General features: G+C 42.5%; 1 protein-coding gene across 1 annotated transcript in view; it reads left to right on the forward strand.

Moving 5' to 3' along the window:
- Positions 1-20,128, forward strand: part of TAF2 (TATA-box binding protein associated factor 2) — a 121,134-nt gene extending 101,006 nt beyond the window's left edge. Inside the window, exons 22-25 of the mRNA XM_075828080.1 lie at positions 10,027-10,256; positions 12,223-12,372; positions 13,497-13,602; positions 17,424-20,128. Coding sequence (XP_075684195.1) covers positions 10,027-10,256; positions 12,223-12,372; positions 13,497-13,602; positions 17,424-17,689 — 752 coding nt within the window. The 3' untranslated portion in view covers positions 17,690-20,128. The remainder of the gene's footprint in view (positions 1-10,026; positions 10,257-12,222; positions 12,373-13,496; positions 13,603-17,423) is intronic.
- Positions 20,129-20,908: the final 780 nt, after the last annotated feature.

Genomic DNA, 20,908 nt, shown 5'->3' on the forward strand with positions numbered 1-20,908 from the left:
GCCCCCTTTAGGGAGCTTGCATGGTTTTCCTTCTTAGGTTTCCTTCAGAATGTGTGAAGGGGAGTTTTGAGCCCCCGTCGCATCATGAAAACTTGAATCTTTTTGGAAATCACGTGGCAAAAAGTATAAACTTCCTCTTTTAAAAAAAATTATTTGCCCGGAGTAAACTTTAAAAGTTCACAAAGTCTGCATCGTATTATCTGTAACATTGCTTAAAACCCTGGAGCTCTAGGTTTACAGTGTATGTACACCATTGGACACCATATATAGTTTACATATATATTCAATATACATGAAATGTTTGTTTTTGGGGGGTTTTTTTGCGGGACGAGTTGTAGTTTATAATGACCCCATTTAATTTACCAACTAATGTACTGAGAAACTTTTAAAAATTTATTTTGTGGAGTGAAAGGGGAAAAAACAGCAACGTTTTTCGGGAATTGTTTTTACGGCGTTCACCCTGCGGTAAAAATTATGTTAACTTTGGTCTGTGGGACCATCTGAATACGGTAATACCAAATAGATATAACTTTTTTTTTTTTTTTTTTTTTATATGTTCTACTTTTCCAAAACCAAAAATATTTTGAGACCCATGACTTTTTTGTATTATTTATTTATTTTTATTTTTTTCAGTCGAAGCTGTGTGAGGGCTTGTATTATTGTTTTGGGTTTTTTTTGCCCCGCTGATTGCAATTCAATTTGTATTAATACCATGTTGGGTTACTTTAAATATTTTTTTTGTACATTTGTAAAACTTTTTATTTCATTTTTCCTTTTTTTTTTAGGTTGTTTTTTTTGTAGTTTTTTTTTTAGGTTGTTTTTTTTGTAGTTTTTTTTTTAGGTTGTTTTTTTTGTAGTTTTTTTTTTTTGTCCCGCTAGGGGACTTGAACAAGCGATCGTTAGATTGCTGCCACAATAAACTGCAATACTTGTATATTGTAGCATATTCTTCTTTGTTCCTTCACCTATTGAGCCTTACATCTGGGAATTACAGCGCTGTCCCATTCACTTGAATGGGACTTCGCTGCAATACCGTGCACAGCCGCTATTAAAGTAATGACTTGTGCAAGTACAAACAGCCTGAATCTGATGTAAACATTGAATAGGCTGCAGCACCCGCACAAGTGCCGCAGAATCTTCAAACAGCTGATCACCTTTAAGACAAGTTCAAGATGAGTAAAGCAACGGATTAACAGTTATTTAACTTCTTGTATAGATTATATCAAGTATACCTTAAAAAAAAAAAAAAAAAAATCATACTCAGCTGGACTAAACATAATATACTTAATTCTATATTTTCTTCTCTTTATATAATTAAGCACAGGACGCCAAGTGTCTGTACTACTTGCTGCTCATATAATGAAGTACAGGAAACCGCAAGGGCCCTGTCTCCTAGACTCCCATACACACTGCTCAGGCTCTGCCTCATAGTCTCCCATACACACTACTCAGGCTCTGCCTCCTAGGCTCCCATACACAGGACTCAGGCTCTGCCTCCTAGGCCCCATACAGAGTACTCAGGCTCTGCCTCCTAGGCCCCATACACAGGACTCTGGCTCTGCCTCCTAGGCCCCATACACAGTACTCTGGCTCTGCCTCCTAGGCTACCATACACCGTACTCAGGCTCTGCCTCCTAGGCCCCATACACAGTACTCGGGCTCTGCCTCCTAGGCCCCATACACAGTACTCCGGCTCTGCCTCCTAGGCTCCCATACACAGGACTCAGACCCTGCCTCCTAGGCCGCATACACAGTACTCAGACCCTGCCTCCTAGGCCCCATACATAGGACTCTGCCTCCTAGACTCCCATACACTGTACTCAGGTTCTGCCTCCTAGGCGCCATACACAGTACTCAGGCCCTGCCTCCTAGGCGCCATACACAGTACTCCGGCTCTGCCTCCTAGGCTCCTACAGGTAGTACACAGGCTCTTGTAGACCATATGTGCGCTCTATTTTCTAGGCTCCCATAGACAATACGCTGGATCTGCCTTCTTTGCTCCCATAGGCAATACATAGGTTGTGTCTCTTTGCCTCCCATAGGCAGTACACAGGTTGTGACTCTTAGGCTCCCATAGGCAGTACACAGGCTTTGCCTTTTAGGCTCCCATAGGCAGTACACAGGCTCTGCCTCTCAGGCTCCCATAGGCAATACACAGTCTCTGTGTTCTAGACACCCATAGACAATACACTGGATCTGCCTCCGAGACTCTGATAGACAATATGATGGCTCTGCCTCCTAGGTTATAGTAGGCAGTGTGCGGGCTTTGCCTTCTAGACTCTAGTAGACAGTATACAAACTTTTCCTCCTAGGCTCTAATAGACAATACGTGGCTCTGCCATATACGTTACGCCAAAGATAAAAAAATACCCCCTGCCACCCGGTTTAGGCTCTGTTCACGTCTTCGTTTTGGTTTTCCGTTCTGCTTCGTCGATAGGAACCGGACACCATGTTCAATTCCCCTGTAACGCCACCACAGGGGACCTGCAAGGTCTTCCATAGTCAGAGAAGCTTCTTGTAGGTTCTCTCTGCTTAGGCTAATAGATGAGTGTAGAACACGGGGCCCCCCTCCCTTTGTTTACTCAGTTACAGGGTTTAAACCTCTAAACAACCATTTACCTTTTAAAGGGAACCCGTCCGCAGTTTTGAAGCCCCAAAACTGCTGACAGAGCGATAAACGGGAGGGGGAGGGCATTTTTAACATACTTTTTATCTCGGTCATGCAAGTTGCAAGACTTAGAAGGCGGGACTTGATCTACAAGCCCCTTCCCAGAGAGTGGCAATTGCAACCTCCGTGCTGAGCGAATCAAATGTTAGTTTAAAAAGGTATGTTTAAAATGCCCTCCCCTTTATTGCTCTGTCAGCAGTTGAAACATCAAAACTGCTAACAGGTTCCTTTAAAAAAAAAGAAATACATTTTGTAGCACAGTTGCCGGATAAAAACAAAAAGCACAACTCCCAGCATGGTCTGACATCGGACTACTGTGTCTTAGTAAGTGATCTTGGCCATAATCTATTGGATCAAGTCCAAAAGATAACGACTGGCGCCAGGTCCCCTTAAGGGTAGTTATGCTCCTGCACACACATGACTCTATATATGTGTGTATGTATGTATGTATAAATAAAAGAATGGCAGCACTTCAGTACATTTTGGTGAAGAAGGTGGACTTTATTCACCCTGCAATGTTTCAGCTCACTCAATGGAGCCTTTCTCAAGCTTAATAAATAAATAAAGTCCACCTTCACCAATATCTATTGGAGTGCTGCCATTATTATTTATTTTTTTAAATGTGATTTGGATCCTAGATCGGCATTCAAGGGCTTGCACCCAGTTAATCCTTTTTCATCGCATATATATATATATATATATATAAATAAATGTTGCCCATAGACTACCAGCAGAGCCCCTAAATTTGCTCAAGAACAAATTACCGATCTACGAGGTGCGTTGCTAAAGTAATGAGAATGATTTCCAAAAAAAAAGTAAGTCCCCTGGGACTGAACACAACCAATCCAGCGACACCATAGCAGTGCTGGAAGTCTTCATGTGAGAGGTTGTTCAGAGCTATGGTCGCGGCTCACTGGACTTTTTCAACAGTACCAAAAGGGTGACCTTTCAGGTGAGTGTTGATTTTGGGGAACAAAAAGTCATGATGCCAAGCCAGGGCTATAGGCTGGATGAGGAAGGGTAGGGATGTTTTATTGTGCCTTAAACACCCTCACAGCCAATGATGTGTGACTCGGCGCGCGGTCATGGAGGAGGATCCACATTTTGGCAACGTCGGGACGCACTCGCAAAATATCAGTCCCGATCCAAATCAGCCTTGATAGCAGCCACATTTTCATGACATTGAAGGGCGCCCTGAGCGCTGGTCATCCTCAACGGCTTCCCTTCCATTCTTGAAGGTCTTGTGCCGTCTGAAAAGTTGGGCTGATGACAAAGCAACTTCCCCATACGCTGTCTTCAGCATCTATAAAGTTTCTGAAGATGTTTCTCCAAGTTTCACGCAAAATTTGATTGCATAACGCTGCTCGATGCTTCTCTGCATTTTCATCTGTGATGAGAAACAAGGGTGCACTTTTGTAACGTACCGACACTTCGAAAGGCTCAGGCTCAACTGAGAATGGTCCGGCCGTGTACCTGAGATACCCCCGTGACAACCTCCATCCCCACTTTCCTCACGCAGCTCTCTTGGGGAATGCAAAAAAAATCATTCTCTACTTTTGGGACGCACCCTCGTATATTACAACATTTGAGCCCATGCCTTGCTCAATTGAATAAAGTTTATTTAAAAGGAAAATTAAGTGGAGTTCTCCTTTTTATATGCATTTTTTGAAAAGTTTTGATATCTTAGGGACACGTAACATACATTTTATGTAAGAAAAATCTCATTATTTGCTGTAAGCAGCTCAATAAGTAAGCAAGATATTGAACAGCGAGGACTTTGTAAGAAATCTTTCCCATAAATCTCAGTCCGTTTGGAACAAGTATATTATTGTGCACGTCTGCGCTCTGAGTTTCTTTATTGTTATTATATTTTCCAATCGGTTCTTTGCTCTCTGGGAGGTGGAGTAAATTGAGTGAGTTCTTGCCAGGCGTACAAGCTGCCAGATGTTAAAACACGGCCTCGGATTATTGCTTTGCATCCCTGACTCGAGTCCCCTCTGTAAAGCACAGAATAAGTTTTTGTTTACCCAGCCTGTTTCCGGGATAAAAGTACAGCAAGTCTGGGTTATGTTCCCTGGGTGATACTCCATACCTCAGTTATATATTACATACGGACTGGGCTACTCACAGGTTTACTCATATTGAGATACATATTAATAAAGTAATATTTTATGTAAAATAAAAAAAAATCTATTTTTTTTTTTACTTGTATTGAGCTAATTTATTAACACCTTAATGATCGCCCAAGTGGCAGTCGTTAAGAATACTTCTGGTACAGCGCCGCCTTTTAACTGTGCTGTGTCATAGGCCCTAAAATGCTTATGACAGCCGAGCTGCTGCTCTAACAGTCGTGATCGGAGTTACCTCTGATCCCGGCCGTTTAACCCCTTAGATGGCACGGTCAATAGCGACTGCAGCATCTAAGTGGTTTCAGAGGGAGAGGGCTCCCGCTGTCACCCCATCCGCAATTCTGGACGCATTCGCAGGAGGCTGATGGTTTCCATGGCAGCCGGGGGCTTTAGACCCCTCCAGAGGCATGATACACTGCAATACAGAAGTATTGCTGTGTATTCTAAAAGCAAACCAACGATCGCATAGAGAAGTCACATAGTAGGAATAAAAAATAAATAATTAGTAAACTAAAAAGAAAAACCCACTTTTTCCCCTTACAAAATGCTTTATTCTGAAAAAGATACATCTAATTGGTATAATCGCTTCCATAATGACATGATCTATAAAACTATCACGTTATTTAACAAGCAGGAATTGCTGTTTTCTTTTTATCCTGCCTTCCAAAAATGCAATGAAAAGCGATGAAAAAGTCATATATATATATATATATATATATATATATATATATATATATATATATATATTACACCCCATGGTATAATTGCTACCAATAAAAGCTACAAGTCATCCCGCAAAAAATATGCCCTCCTACAGCTATGTTGGCGGAAAAATAAAAAAGTTGCGGCTCTTAGAATACGGGGACACAAAAACTAATTTTCTTTTAAAGAAATTGTGTTTTTACCGTTTAAGAATAGTAAAACATAAGTAAATATGTTTTATAAATTTGGTATCGCCGGAATTCTAGCAAACCGCAGAATAAAGTTGTTATTTACACTACACGGTAATACACGGTAAACGGCGTAAATTTAAGATGCAAAAAAAAAGGCAGAATTCCTGGGGTTTTTTTCCACTGCCAACCCAAAAAAAGTTAATCAATAAATTACATGTACCCCAAAATGGTGCCATCGAAACATACAACTCGTCCCTCAAAAAACAAGCGTTCACGCGTCGTCAGTATGTCTAGGGGGAAAAAAAGGTATGGCTTCTGAAATGCGACAATTAAAAAAATGTCTTAGTCTTTAAGGCCCAAAATAGGCTGGTCACTGCAGGGTTAAACCCGAAGAACAATATTTACATATATATTATTACTTAGTATTTTTTTTGCGTTTGTGTAGCAGAATGTATTGTCCTGATGTTTGGATGTATGAAGATTCTTCTCAAGAACTGTAATCTCATGCTGTAAGGCCTCGTTCACATCGGAAGCTCCGTCAGGGGCATCTGTTGTAGTTCTGGCCCTGAATACCCGAAACAATAGCGTAACATGCTGCGCTATTGTTTCCGGTAAAACCACGGACACCCCAACGAAAAGCGACGGAACTCGCTAGAGTCAATAGGTTCCGTCAGCCGCTGGCGGTGTCCGCTGTGCAACGGAACCGGCGCTTCCGGTTTTTCCATTATGCTCCTCCTCTGACGCAGCCGAACAATGGAAAGCAGAATGCAGATGTGAACGAGGCAAAAATTTCATCATTTTGTCTGCTGCAATAAAATTGCAATAATCTCTCTAAGGTCACATCAGGAAGTGTGGGGGTCTGATTGCAAAATACTCCTTATTCAGTTTTATTTTTATATTTTATTACTCCGATTTCTCCAGCTAGGATTTCTTGTATATGGGTAAATGATGACTATTGCAAAAAAATAAAAAAAAATCTTTCAATTAAACCTCCTAGACAAGACTCAAAAAATAGACAAACTAATGTTCGTATTCTTTCATCTGAATGATCATTTGTCCGACATTTCTCACCCCGATTCCCCTCCCTAACATGTACATTGGGCACAATTGAACTTGCATGTTCGTGTCCAGAAACATTAGATCAAAATCGGCCTAACCCTCCGATTTCAGCAGTACTGGCCGACTATCAAATGTGTATAGGATGTCCCGACTCTCCCTCCGACAGCAGTTGTGGGGGAAAGAAGGATCGGGCATGTTTGATTTGAACATACCCGATCCTTTGTTGCCACGGGTGATAATCAGCTGACAGAGTAGTCTGGCAGCGGCTTATTGCCCTCTTCCCATTGAAATTACATACATGCTCGAGCGGAGATTGAATGTGTATGGAGTTGGGACGAACAGCTGTCGGCCTATTGTGTGCGTGTATATGGGAAGCGTTATTTCTATGGAGCTAGGTAAGATTAGTGTCTGCTAGATATATCTGCCACTTATCTCCCTCCATCTCTAGTCCTCAGTAATGCCTTTCAAGACACAAATTGGTGAGATCCATTATCAAATATCTAATGTTCAAGCTAAGTCCTTCACTATCAGAGCTTCTTACATTGTATACCACACTGCAGCTTTCCCAAGTTCCGTTTTATAAAGTCCCTAAAAAAACCTCTTGGTGTAGAGATTGTTGTAAATCCCGTTAACTAAAGACCACTTTTACACGGGCCAATTATCGGGCGAATGAGCGTTCATATGATTACTCGTTCCCGATCATTGCCCTCTGTTAACAGGGCAACGATCAGCCGATGAATGAGCAAACACTCGTTCATTGACTGACTGTATCGTTTTTGCAGCAATAAATATTATCGTTGTCGGCAGCACATCTCGCTGTGTAAACAGGGAGACGTGCTGCCTACGTGATAGAAATGTATGGGGACGAGTGTTCGTAGTAACGATTGCTCATCCCCATACATAACCAATCGTTGCTCCTTGTGAAAGGAGAGGACTAGCGCCGATCAACGAGCTGTCTCGTGAATTGGCGCCTGTTTACCTGGCCCGTATCGGGCTGTGTAATAGGATTCTAACCTGTAACCTCTGGCTACTGTGGTAAAAGACCCATGTGGCCTGACACAACTCCAAGACCGAAGGGTTTCCCCAGTGCTGCTAGTCTTCCCCAGTCATTACAAAAAAAAATATGAAATGCCCTTGTTGTACTCGGTAAGGTTGCAGCCGTCCTATAGCTTGTCTCTGTGTGTGCCACCATAGTGTGAATGGTATTTATACAGGCAGGATTTTCCCACAATATAGACTGATGTCTAATTTGTGGGGTCTGACTAGTGCTTATGGCTGTGTCTGTATCCCATAGACCAAGCACAGTAGAAGGAAGTCGGCACCACTCTCAATCTTCACAGCATGAAACAGGCAGATAGATGCAAGTGGAGTCAGGGTTTCCTCATTTAAAGAGGCTCTGTCACCATATTTTGCAACCCCTATCTGCTATTGCAGCAGATCGGCGCTGCAATGTAGATTACAGTAACGTTTTTATTTTTAAAAAACGAGCATTTTTGGCCAAGTTATGACCATTTTCGTATTTATGCAAATGAGGCTTGCAAAAGTCCAACTGGGCGTGTTGAAAAGTAAAAGTACAACTGGGCGTGTATTGTGTGCGTACATCGGGGCGTGTTTACTACTTTTACTAGCTGGGCGTTCTGACGAGAAGTATCATCCACTTCTCTTCACAACGCCCAGCTTCTGGCAGTGCAGACACAGCGTGTTCTCGAGAGATCACACTGTGTCGTCACTCACTTCCTGCCCCAGGTCCTGCATCGTGTCGGCCACATCGGCACCAGAGGCTACAGTTGATTCTGCAGCAGCATCAGCGTTTGCAGGTAAGTCGATGTAGCTACTTACCTGCAAACGCTGATGCTGCTGCAGAATCATCTGTAGCCTCTGGTGCCGATGTGTCCTCGCTCGTCTGACACGATGCAGGACCTGTGAGTGACGTCACAGCGTGATCTGCCAGAAGCTGGGTGTTGTGAAGAGAAGTGGATGATACTTCTCATCAGAACGCCCAGCTAGTAAAAGTAGTAAACACGCCCCGATGTACGCACATAATACACGCCCAGTTGTACTTTTACTTTTCAACACGCCCAGTTCTACTTTTGCAAGCCTCATTTGCATAAATACAAAAATGGTCATAACTTGGCCAAAAATGCTCGTTTTTTAAAAATAAAAACGTTACTGTAATCTACATTGCAGCGCCTATCTGCTGCAATAGCAGATAGGGGCTGCAAAATCTGGTGACAGAGCCTCTTTAAGCAAACTTCGGGCGGTGCTCAGCATAAAAACAGACAGTCTTGTAGTATAATATAAATGAAAGAAATGAAAATGCGGCACTCACCCGTTTGCAAATCTTTTTAACTTTATTGTGTCACCTTGGCGAGGGTAAAAGCATTACAGGGAGGACAGCTAGTTGTAGGTTACAGCCTGTTTCGCGCTGGAGATTGCGCTTCTTCTGCGGAGGTCAGAAGAAGCGCAATCTCCAGCGCGAAACAGGCTGTAACCTACAACTAGCTGTCCTCCCTGTAATGCTTTTACCCTCGCCAAGGTGACACAATAAAGTTAAAAAGATTTGCAAACGGGTGAGTGCCGCATTTTCATTTCTTTCATCTATAGTATCCCATAGACTTTAATGGTTGGTGGCCATACATGCTCAGCCACCAAAGTTTACCTTGATCCAAATAATGATCAAAGGAGAGAAAACTGCTCGTTGTACAGGGGTCTCTAGTTGTCCCCTTGATATTATGGCTGGTGCAGTGGTTTTTTACCATCTGTATGGGAAAACCACTTATCAAGAAGTCCTAGTCCTATCAATTATGGTGAGCAGTCCGCTTTTGCCATTGTACAAATACATTTAAATGCGCTAAAGGTCCCATCTCATGACAACAAGCCCTTTTTATTTTACTATTTTACTGCCAGTCGGGCAATCAGATGATCTCTGGCTTTAGACACCACCGGCAATCAGCTGTTCGTGCCACGGGGAGTTGCAGTCAGCCATACATTTCCCCTACAGTTATATGGAGGTGCTGCGGTTATGTATAGATGAAGTCCATAGCTCAGCCTATTGACGTCCACGTAGTCAGTGCATTTATAGAAGGGTATGTGTTGATAAACTTAACCCCTCCATGCGGCCTCGTCTACAAAATTTTGGCTTATGTTGGAAAATGGTGCGAATTACAGATTTCAATAACTTATTCAACAATAACAACATCCCTCGTAGAAATCGGAACATGATATTCTCCTTTCTCCATTATTCCCACATTAATAACTCGCCTTCCTATTCTCACAGGTACCTCCCACGATTGGCGTCTGCGATGTGGAGCCGTAGACCTGTATCACATACTGTTTGGCCTTAGCAGACCTTCATGCTTGCCATTGCCAGAGCTTGGATTAGTTCTTAATCTGAAGGAAAAAAAAGCCGTTCTGAACCCGACCATCATTCCAGAGCCAGTCACGGCTAGCCTGGACCCTTTGCCAATTGCCAACATGCACGGGCAAGTCACTGGATTTCTGAACAGCGTAAGATTAAGAAAATATTTATAATGTCTTACACACATCTCACCTAATGTTATGTTCTTAGCTGTGAAATAATCCATAAAATTGGCAGTATTATACTAGAAATCACTAACAGAGTACAAACTGACGCCTCTGAGAAGCTTTCATCCAAATCCGATTTTTGCATTTGACTTTTGTACGTTTTTAGCCAATTTTACGAAGTCCGGGACCCGAGAAGTTGTGTAAATCTCACCCTCCATGATCGACAGACACCCTGTGCACCATGTGTATTCATCTTCAAGGTCAACCTTCATTTATTTAAAGGGGTTGTCTACTTTACCAAAACCCAACTTGAGAGCCCAGTTTGTGTTTCTAGAAGTGGGGCGCCTATTATTAATTCCCATCTTATTTAAGAGTATAAGCGTTTCAGCCAATAAAGACTAGACCGTGTATAATGAAAAGTTATAGAATTTTCAAATCTATTTTCTTTATCAATTCCTCACAGTTTTAACGATTTAATAGGACCCCTCAAGATTAAAGGAGTTATCTGACAACACCAATTAAAAAAAAACAAGACATAGAACCTTGTTACCTAATGTAATTCTATTTTCTCATGAAAAAATAAATGAATATGTCCGTACCATACCATCCATATCGCTCCACAAAGCTGTCAGACTTCCAGGTTGTACGCTGTTCTTTCATTCTTTTCCTACATGTCCCATCATGCTTTGCTGGACCTCTCCGCACACTAATCTCCGCCCACCACATCCCTCTTCCTGTTGTCTCGAGTAGTCCCGCCCCTAGTCTGCCTACACCGTCCCTCGTCACAGGCTCCACCAATGCTTCCCCTTTTGGTCACATGTTCGATGATTCGCCAACACTGAGAAAAATAGGCAGCAGTCAGAAGTCATGTGTAGCGTTGTTGGCACGTCATCAGGAAGGAGTGAACTACAAACTAAACCCATCACTTGACCGGTGTATTGACTGCTGAAAAAATTAAAAATCAAGTAAATTACAGTAAGAAGCAACTTTAGATGTAATTACGCACTTGTTAAGACCATGTTTATGTTCTCCTGGATAACCCCTTTAATTTCCAATGGATCTGTACTGGTGGTCATGTGACAGAGCACTGATAACTGTAACGATCCGTGCACCTCTGTGATCATCACATGACCATGAGGGATTTTCATCCTTTGGAATTAAACAATGTAGGTTCCTATTGATCGACTGCAAACAGAGATATTGGAAACCATGCAAAAATTATACAAAGAATAATGAAACTGTAATACCCCTTTAATATTGAGACCTGTGTCCAATGTTGGAAAACCCCATTTACTGTCATTCGAAATGAGGGACGTGCCTGATTCTCTGCCTTATTATAATTTACTATAAGATTGCGTCTTGTGTAGCCGTCTTATTTGTAGGGTTCACTAAAAATGTATTATGGATGCCCCATTTACAGCTGGCCATACGCTTGAGATAGCTGTCGGCTGACCGTTATTTCTCCAGACTTCCCTGTACACATTCACGCTTGGCTCGGCCGGGTGTGCGTGTGTTTTAAACAGGGAGAAGTAAGAAAGCCGCTGGCAGACTCCTCGGGAACAACTTTCCTACTTGCAAACAAAAGTATCATGCATGTGAAATATAACATTCCTGACCCTCCTCTGCCCCAACATCTGCCATCGGAGGAGAGTCGTGGGGCCACCCTACACATTAGATGGTCGGCCAGTCCCGCCAAAATTGGCGAGTTTGGCCGTGATACAGTTAGTGTGTATGGCCTGCCTAAAGATTGGCAGCTGGTGTTCCCGCTGCAACTAGTGAGGTACATGAGGTTAAAGGGATACACCATAAACATTGTCATATCGATTGACATCTATAAGAGTATACGGATGAGACCCCCGGCACGCATGATCTGTTACGTATAGGAGACTTGTAACATAACATACCACCAACTATACATCACATCATCTTGTTCAATTTTTTTTTTTAGGATGAAGCCTCCAAGGAGTCTGTGTCCATTGCAGTGTCTCATTTGCTTGGAGTGAAAAGGAAAGCAGAGATGCCTCTTGACTCAGCACTGGAACCTGGGCAGGTACTGGAGGACGATGAGGACAGCAGTAAAGTCAAACTGAAAATCAGAGTAAGGAAACGTAGATTCAGCTTCCAATATCAAGGGAGGTCGGCATTAATAGGCATGGAGTTTTAGATTTACTCTTTTAGAAGCGGTCCTTGGACCCAATATGACCTGGTTCCAATAAGGCTGGAAATGAGACGATCCAGTTCACTGGAAAAAACATTTATACTGGGAAAAGGTCGATGGTTTATTCTAGAGCAGTGGTGCCCAAGTGGGTTCTGCGCAACCCCAGAGTTCTGTGATGTGGTCTCTAGGGTTGCCGGGACTGGATCTTGGTAATGGTGGACAGTTTATGCTTTGTTTTTACTTATACGAGCAACACGCACAGTGCAAACAAGGCTGCGGTGGTATTATCAGAGGGGGAGGGGAGCCTGGCTGGCCACAACGCTTCCTCTCCACCCTAGTGCAGTGGCCGCATGTGTCCACTGTTCTCTCCTCCATTGTGTGGGTTGTCACTTTGGGTATAAAGTCTGTTTTCTGAATTCCTTTTGGGGTTTGAAATGTGGGACTTGAATTAATTTGAACGTGAAGGAGTCTCGGGTGCTGATGAAAGAGTCACAGACTCTACTCGCATTAAATTGAGGAACATTTTGGGGCCTATACAATGGGGCAGGGGATGTCTGTTTAAGATTTTGAGTCGTCCATGAGTGTTCATCTGTATGGATGGCATGTTATTTGGCCAAGGTTGTCAAACACTGCCCAGAGATGTGTTTGTCACTATGGACAACACAACCGCTGCCGTCTGGTGACATCTCGTCTAGAGAATGTGTTAGGGTTCTGCACTGGGTCTCTCTCTGGTTTGGGGTTCCCAGGCCTGAAGAAGTGTGGGAGTCGCTGTTCCCAAACAAAGGAATACTCAATTAAATAGTGCCCACAACCCCTCCTTAGTGCTTTCAGTTGCACAAAAAGCAATATGGAGAAATCAGACATAACAGCAGACCTCAATGATGACAGCAGCATGGGAGGAGTGTGTTGATCTTGTGGCAGGCAGTGACCTCTACACTCATACTAGTAAGACATGAACTTTGTGTGCAGGGACAGTGTCACTGAGGTGATGGGGGGGGGGGGGGATATAGCGCCTTCCTTGGAATAATATATTAGTAATTCATTACTATTCTTTTTTTTCTCAGTTCACAAATGCACAAGAAGAAGAAGAAATTGATATGGACACTGTGCATGACAGCCAAGCATTTATATATCATCATTTAAACATGTTGGAAAGACCTTCAACACCAGGTATGTAGTGTGTAATGGATTGTTTTTGGGTTTTTTTAAATTGCTTTTATTTAAAAATGAATCTACATTAAAAAAAAGTTGCGTAACTCTGTACATTACTTTGTACTCTTGTACTGATCCTGAGTTACAGCCTGCATTATACTCCAGAGCTGCACTCGCTATTCTGCTGGTGGAATCACTGTGCACATACATTACATATCTTGTACTGATCCTGAGTTACAGTCTGTATTATACTTCAGAGCTGCACTCACTATTCTGCTGGTGGAGTCACTGTGTACATACATTACATTACTTATCCTGAGTTACAGCCTGTATTATACTCCAGAGCTGCACTCGCTATTCTGCTGGTGGAGTCACTGTGTACATACATTACATTACTTATCCTGTACTGATCCTGAGTTACATCCTGTATTATACTCCAGAGCTGCACTCGCTATTCTGTTGGTGGAGTCACTGTGTACATACATTACATTACTTATCCTGAGTTACAGCCTGTATTATACTCCAGAGCTGCACTCGCTATTCTGCTGGTGGAGTCACTGTGTACATACATTACATTACTTATCCTGTACTGATCCTGAGTTACATCCTGCATTATACTCCAGAGCTGCACTCACTATTCTGCTTGTGTAGTCGTTGTGTACATACATTACACTCACTATTCTGCATGTTTCAGAGCTGCAGAATTTTCTCCCAGCAGAATAATGGCTCAATGTCAACACAAAGCTTAAAGGCCAAATACAACACATGTGAACATGTACTTACCATTTTGATGGAACATAATTGGTACAGGAGAGGCTAAACTGGCGTTGATGTGCATCAAATTTCTAGTATTTTCTAATATATTCTAGCATTAAGGGTGCAGGAAAATCTATTTCCCTCTCCATTGACACATTAGCAAAATTCTGTGACAAAACAACGTTTATAGTAATACTTTTTTGTCCCATACTACAACCCCCCCTCTTACAGTACGGGACAGTTGTCCGGCAGCGAGGCAGGGATTCCTAGCGTCGTACATAACTATGATGCTAGGAGCCCGGCTCCCTGCACTGTGTTCGGTCCGGGACTCGCGGCCGAAATACGTTCCGTCCTTTACGCACGTAACATGCTCGCGTGAATCCAGCCTTAGTGTCATCTGAACTGAACTTGTCACTTCCACACCTTGTGGTGTCCCTGAGGGACTAATAAAGGTTTACCCCCCCCCCCCCCCCCCAAAGATCCGGTGCCTTTATACACACAACATAGACTTTGGTGCAATATAAGAAGGTAATGGGAGCAAGAGAATCGCAACAGCTCCATTTATTGGGGGTCCTCCTCAGTGGCATACGGAGTATTAGGTCTTTTGGTGGAGCTGTGATTTTGGACAGGCATGTCAAAGCAGAGGGGCACTGCCCGAGTGCCCATGGGCAGAATTGCAGGACCTACCAAGAACACAAAGATAAGGGAGAGAAGACTTGCTCAAATGCATTGCAACCTGCCTCAAGTGTATAATAACTACGGTGGTTGGTAGGAGGCCCAGGACCTTTATTACACAGGGTCCAGACCACTTTCAGTCCGGCTCGGTCTCATGGACTTTTTACTTCTGTTTTTCTTGGGGGATTTTTTCTTATGTTAGTTGGAAATATTAGCAATAGTGTCGTATACAGCTTGAATATATCCGTTTCATACTGCATGATCCTCCTCCAGGTCATTGTCGGTGATATTTAGGTCCTACTACTTGTATGTTGTGTTCCTGTTCTGTTTTTTGTTTTTTTCTCTGTTTTTGTTTTTAAACGCCTTTTAAAGAACGGTAATGAAAGGGTTAAGAAATGACACTTACCCAATGACAGGGTATTTTGAGCGCAGACCTGAAGAAGCCAGGAGCCCACTTAGAACTCAATACATGTGAATTAGGTCCTGCACAGCGCCGCACACACACTTCAAAACGAAAAGAAAACAAGTGAAGTTCAAAAAGGGACTCGCATCATTGACCTCAGTAGAAAACTCCCGGAAAGTGATAACAGATGAGGAAATAATAGAGAAAATAAAGAACATCCTAATTACATGGCAGTGATCTCCAGGAGAGGTGAACTGGTGCAGACGTTAGATAGAAGGCAGCCGCTTATCGGTCAGATCATCATGTGGTCCATTATAATGTTTACAGGAAAAATGTGTGAAAAACAAAAATTAAAGGATCATTTTTTTTTTCCTAAATTCACATTCATCTGTGGACAATCCCCTCACATGGAAGTCATTGACGAGGAGGGGGTCCGCTGATCAGCACCCCTGTCTATTAGCCAGTCACTGCTCTGTCTTGAAGACAATATATAACCATGCATTAACTTCAATTGTTGCCGTGTACTACTACATTTCTGGGAATTCTCCTACAGCTTGATCTTACGATACCCTCGCTCCTTGAAAGGAAGCCGCTCCAACAATTAGCTGATCACTACAAATTCTGCCGATGAACCGCCTGGTGATCAGATAATATCGCCAGGGGAAGTATATAGAATATAGTACTATACAGCCGTCCCCACTCTCTCCGGTGGTTCTCTGCTTTGTTAATAGATGGAGGTCCTCAGCGGGGCTGGGTTGAGAAGAAGTGACTGATTATTACACTATTTACCACCACAGAGATAAAACACTTAGTACGCTGCATAATGTTTAAGAACCACAGGGCCGTTGAATTCCCATCCGTCAGTTCCTTACTAGAACGACCAGCAGAATGATTAATATCATATGTTCGGAAATTTAAATGACTCACCGGGGCGAGGGCCAACTGGTTATTGTTTAGATGACTCTTTACATTTTGAATGCAATATTTTAGTTTGATTTAAAAGTTATAACACAAAGTCAGCGTGGACAACTTGATCAGCTATCAAACCCTCGCTGTCCTCAGTAAGGTCCTGAGCTCCCTCTAGTGGTAACTACAGGCAGCTAAATACTCAATTCTATGTCTATGCAGGTCATTTGGAGCTCTGTATCAGGAAAACAGGTCCATTCACTATATAAAGAAATTATCAAAGAATGTTAGATATTAGAATAACATGTTAAAAGGTGGAGATTCACTTTACGCTGGCCGTACATATTAGATAGCTGTCGTTCGGCCGACACCTATCACTTCCGATCCCCTCCGTGAACATACACGCTCAGATCGTACGAGCACATGAGTTTATTTTAATGTGAAGAGTGGACACATCTGGCAGTGGCTTATTCTGGGTATCAAAAGATCGGGCACTTTGAAATCCAATTATATAGGAGGTCAATCTTGCCAAAATCGGGGGGGGGGGTTTGGTCAGCATTAGCCTATTGAGTATGGGCAGCTTTAGAGGTAAGTTTTATATAGTTCCTTGACCATAATCCAGCAATTTTCAGGTTCCATTTTTAAGTGTTTAGAGTACCTGTACTGTGCCAAAAATCACAGCTGCATTACTGCTAAAAATCACCACTAGCAGCAGTTATTAATAGGAACAGCTTCAGTCCATAGGAATTTGTTGAGTTTTCAACATAGACATGTAAATGTGAGGGTATCATTTCTTGGTGACCATATCAGCAAAGTACCTCACATATGAGTTTCTTGCGTATTTTCATCAAATTTTTTTGAAAATGGTACAAATGGAAAAATGTTGGCGTTTTCTTCCATTCTTTTGCTCTCTAATCTGTACTGAAACCTCATGACTAGCAAACAGGCCCAACTACGTGTAGTATATGTTCCTTTACAAATAATTGTGTGCACAAAACATTTTCAGGAAAGTTTTGAATATCTTCTGTGCTTGATCCTTTTTTGTTTTTGTTTTGTTCTTTTTCCAAAAATTCACAATACCTCCCCTTTATTTTCACAGGCAAGGAACAATCTTCCATTGACTTGCATATGATGTCCATCCCGCAAACACCATTATCCTCTTTTATCAAAGAGTCCAGCTCATCCAAGCACAGTGACCATCACCACCATCATCACCACGACCACAAGAAAAAGAAGAAGAAGCACAAACACAAGCATAAACACAAACACAAGCATGAAAGCAAAGAGAAAGAACGGGAGGCAGTGCCCTTCTCCAACAGTCCCGCCAGCGGCCGCTCCATCCGTTCTCCTTCACTTTCTGAGTGACCTTGCTGCCACTTCTATGACAGATGGCCAAAAACATGCTGCACCGCAGGACTACGCTCTACAAGTGCAGATGTTGTCGCAGTCACTGGTTTCTAGTAGGTGTCAGTCTGGACAAGTAGCCTTTATTTTGAAGTAGATTAACTTTTTGTCCCAGAGATCCTTTTGTACAAGAACACAAATCCACCCTCTGCAGTAATTGTCTGTAAAAGGGCTACACGGTCTTTCCAGCATTTTTAGAGAATGTCTGCAACAACAAAAAAAGACACTTGGCTTTGTCAACGTGAGTTGGGGCCCTCATTAACCTTTTTAACAACATGTCTATTAAACTTTTTTTTAAGAAAACAATGTCTGAGCTCTCGTTACCACTGACTTTTAACAAGCTGGGCCAGGGAAGGACTTTGTCTGTGTGGTTCTGGGGTCCAGGCGGCTTTCTTTTCTCATGTAGTGTTATATTTCTAGAAAGGAAAATACAGCAGCATTACCATAAAACCTACATCCGTAACCATGATCGCTAATGCTGAACATTCGAGAGGGTGGTCCAGTGGAGAGCCAGTTACTCTAACCAGCTGTGAGTGGTATTGTAAGACTTTACACCTCCAATGGAGGTTTATTACTTTTTGTTTTTTAGTCTCTTAGAGTAAATGTAGATTTGTGATAAGTGTTCAGGGAGGGAACACAAACTTCCTAGACATGATTGACCTTTATGGAGAGCAGATGTCTATCCTACAGTGAACTTCACACAGTGGACATTCACTATATGTTATTTTTCGGTAGTGACGTAAGGCAGGATGCTGCACTGCTTCCTGTGGCGAGAAGAAGGATGTCCATGCACCGCATGCTCTGTACAATCTGCTCTCTGTAGATCTCTACAAAGGCTCGGAAGACACTTTTTACTTTCCCAAAGAGGGGGGGGCCTTCCCTATACCAAAAATAGGATGGATTGAAACGTCAATTCTTATGGAACAGTACAGATAAGAGATCACCTATGGTAATCTTCTAAGTACATTTTACTATTTTATTAAATAGGTTTACCGTGAGTTGGTGCTTGATGCACAAGAACGTGAACCAATGGCCCACATTTACAAAGCAGTTTACGCCAGGCTTTGAGGTAGCGTGCCGCTAAAATAATACAAATGATGACATGCGACATTTTAGCAGCAAAATTTAGAAAGCGACAAGAAATGTGGGCGTGGTCTTCGTGGAGTCATGGGTTAGGCCAGAATAAGTGGAAATGGAGCAAATTTTGGCACAAATTTACAGTCGGATCCAGAAGTATTTGGACAGTGATAATCTTCACTAATTTGCCTCCACAACACCGCAATGGATTTGAAACGAAGCAATAAAAGCAATAACGATGTGATTGAAGTTTAGACTTTCAGCTTTTATTCAAAGGGTTTAACAAAAATATTTTATTAACCGTTCAGGAATTACAGAATTTTTTTACATAGTCACTCCAATTTTTTCAGGTTCAAAAGTAATTGGATAAACTAACAATTATAAATAGGAGTATTTTTAATGACAATCTAAACAGATAGTCTCACCCTATACACTTCAAAGTTCATCCTGCTGCTTCTATCTACAGTTACAACATCAATAAAAACCATTGAGCCAGTTGCATTGGCAGATGTACAAGTTAATGCCCTAACGCTACCTCCGCCATGTCTGACAAATTATGTGGTATGCTTTGTGTGAGCCTTTCCTTTCCTTCTCTATACTGTTCTCTTCCCATCATTCTGGTACAAGTTCATCTTTAGGTGGCCATACACATTAGATGTATGTTGGCCAGACCCGCCGATTTCAGCGGGACCGGACAGCCATCTAATGTTTATGGCAGAGTCCCAACTCTCCCTCAACGGCAGATGTCTGGGTAGAGAAGAGTCGGGCATGGTGAACCTCCTTTTTTTTTTGTTATTGGATAAGCTGCTGCCAGACTCCCTGAGAACACATGCACGCTCGACCGAGGCAAGCGTGCATGTTTATGGGGAAGTCGGGAGCAATGGCTGTTCGTCCGACAGATATATAAAATGTATGGCCAGCCTAAAGGTCTTATTACACGGGCAAATGAGCGTTCATATGAACGCTCATTCCCGATCATTGTACACAGGGCAACTTTCATGCCGATGAACGAGAAAATGCTCGTCGTTCAGCTGATCTCTTTTAGGCAGAATTAAAAATCATTGTTGTCGGCAGCACATCTCCCTATGTAAACGGAGATCCGCTGCCGACATGATGAAAATGTATGGGGACGAGCGATCGGCGTAACCAGTTCTCGCCCCTATACATATCCAATCATTGATAAAAAAAGAAGCAAGCGAGTGACTATCAACGAGCAGTCTTGTAGATCGACACTCGTTTTGTCGGGCCGTGTAATAGGACCCTTTAGTTTTATCTGCAAAAGAATCTTATTTTAGATCTGGGCAACTTTTTCAGATGTTTTCTAGCAAAGTCCAATGTTACCATTGGTTTGCATCTTGAGATAAACCGTCGGTATTTACATTCATGAAGGCCTCTCTTGAGTGTAGACTTTGACAATGATGCACTTACCTCCTTGAAAGGGTCAGTGACTTGGCTAGGTGTTGTGAAGGGGGTTTTCTTTACAAAGGAAAGAATTTTGCGATCATCCATTTACGTTGTCTACCATGGTCTTCCAGGCCTTTTACTTTCTGCTGTCCCTCTGATAGGTTGATTTTCCTTTTTTAGCCTAAGGATGGCCTTCTTCAGGTAATTGAAAACTCTTTGGAGCGCATATTGGGAGTTCCTATGAACAGCTACCAAAGGCAAATTCAACGCTTGGAATCCACTCCAGACCTCTAATCTCCCTTAATTTGTCATGAGATGAGGAAAAAGACCACACCTGGCCATGAAACCGCTGCTGGTGTACAGAGGAGGGGAAATTCTGAAAATTGTGTTAAGGTCCAAAGCCTTCTGCATGCTCAAATTATTTAGAGGCATGCGCTTTTTTAATACATTTAGCGCAATTTACTTAAATTACCTTTTTTCCCTAAGGCCCCATGCACACGACCGTAGTGTTCATCCGTAGTTACGGATTAAATTTCGGATCCATTCATTTCTATTGGTCACTGAAACCTTTCAGTATATTTACACATGTGTGTCCGGGCCGTAGTAGAGATCCGCAAATTTTAGAACCTGTCCGATTTTTGTCCGCAATTGCGGCACAGACTCCCCATATAAGTCTATGGGCGCTTCCTCAATTGCGAA

This window comes from Rhinoderma darwinii, chromosome 5 (assembly GCF_050947455.1).
Source record: "Rhinoderma darwinii isolate aRhiDar2 chromosome 5, aRhiDar2.hap1, whole genome shotgun sequence".
NCBI lineage: Eukaryota > Metazoa > Chordata > Amphibia > Anura > Rhinodermatidae > Rhinoderma > Rhinoderma darwinii.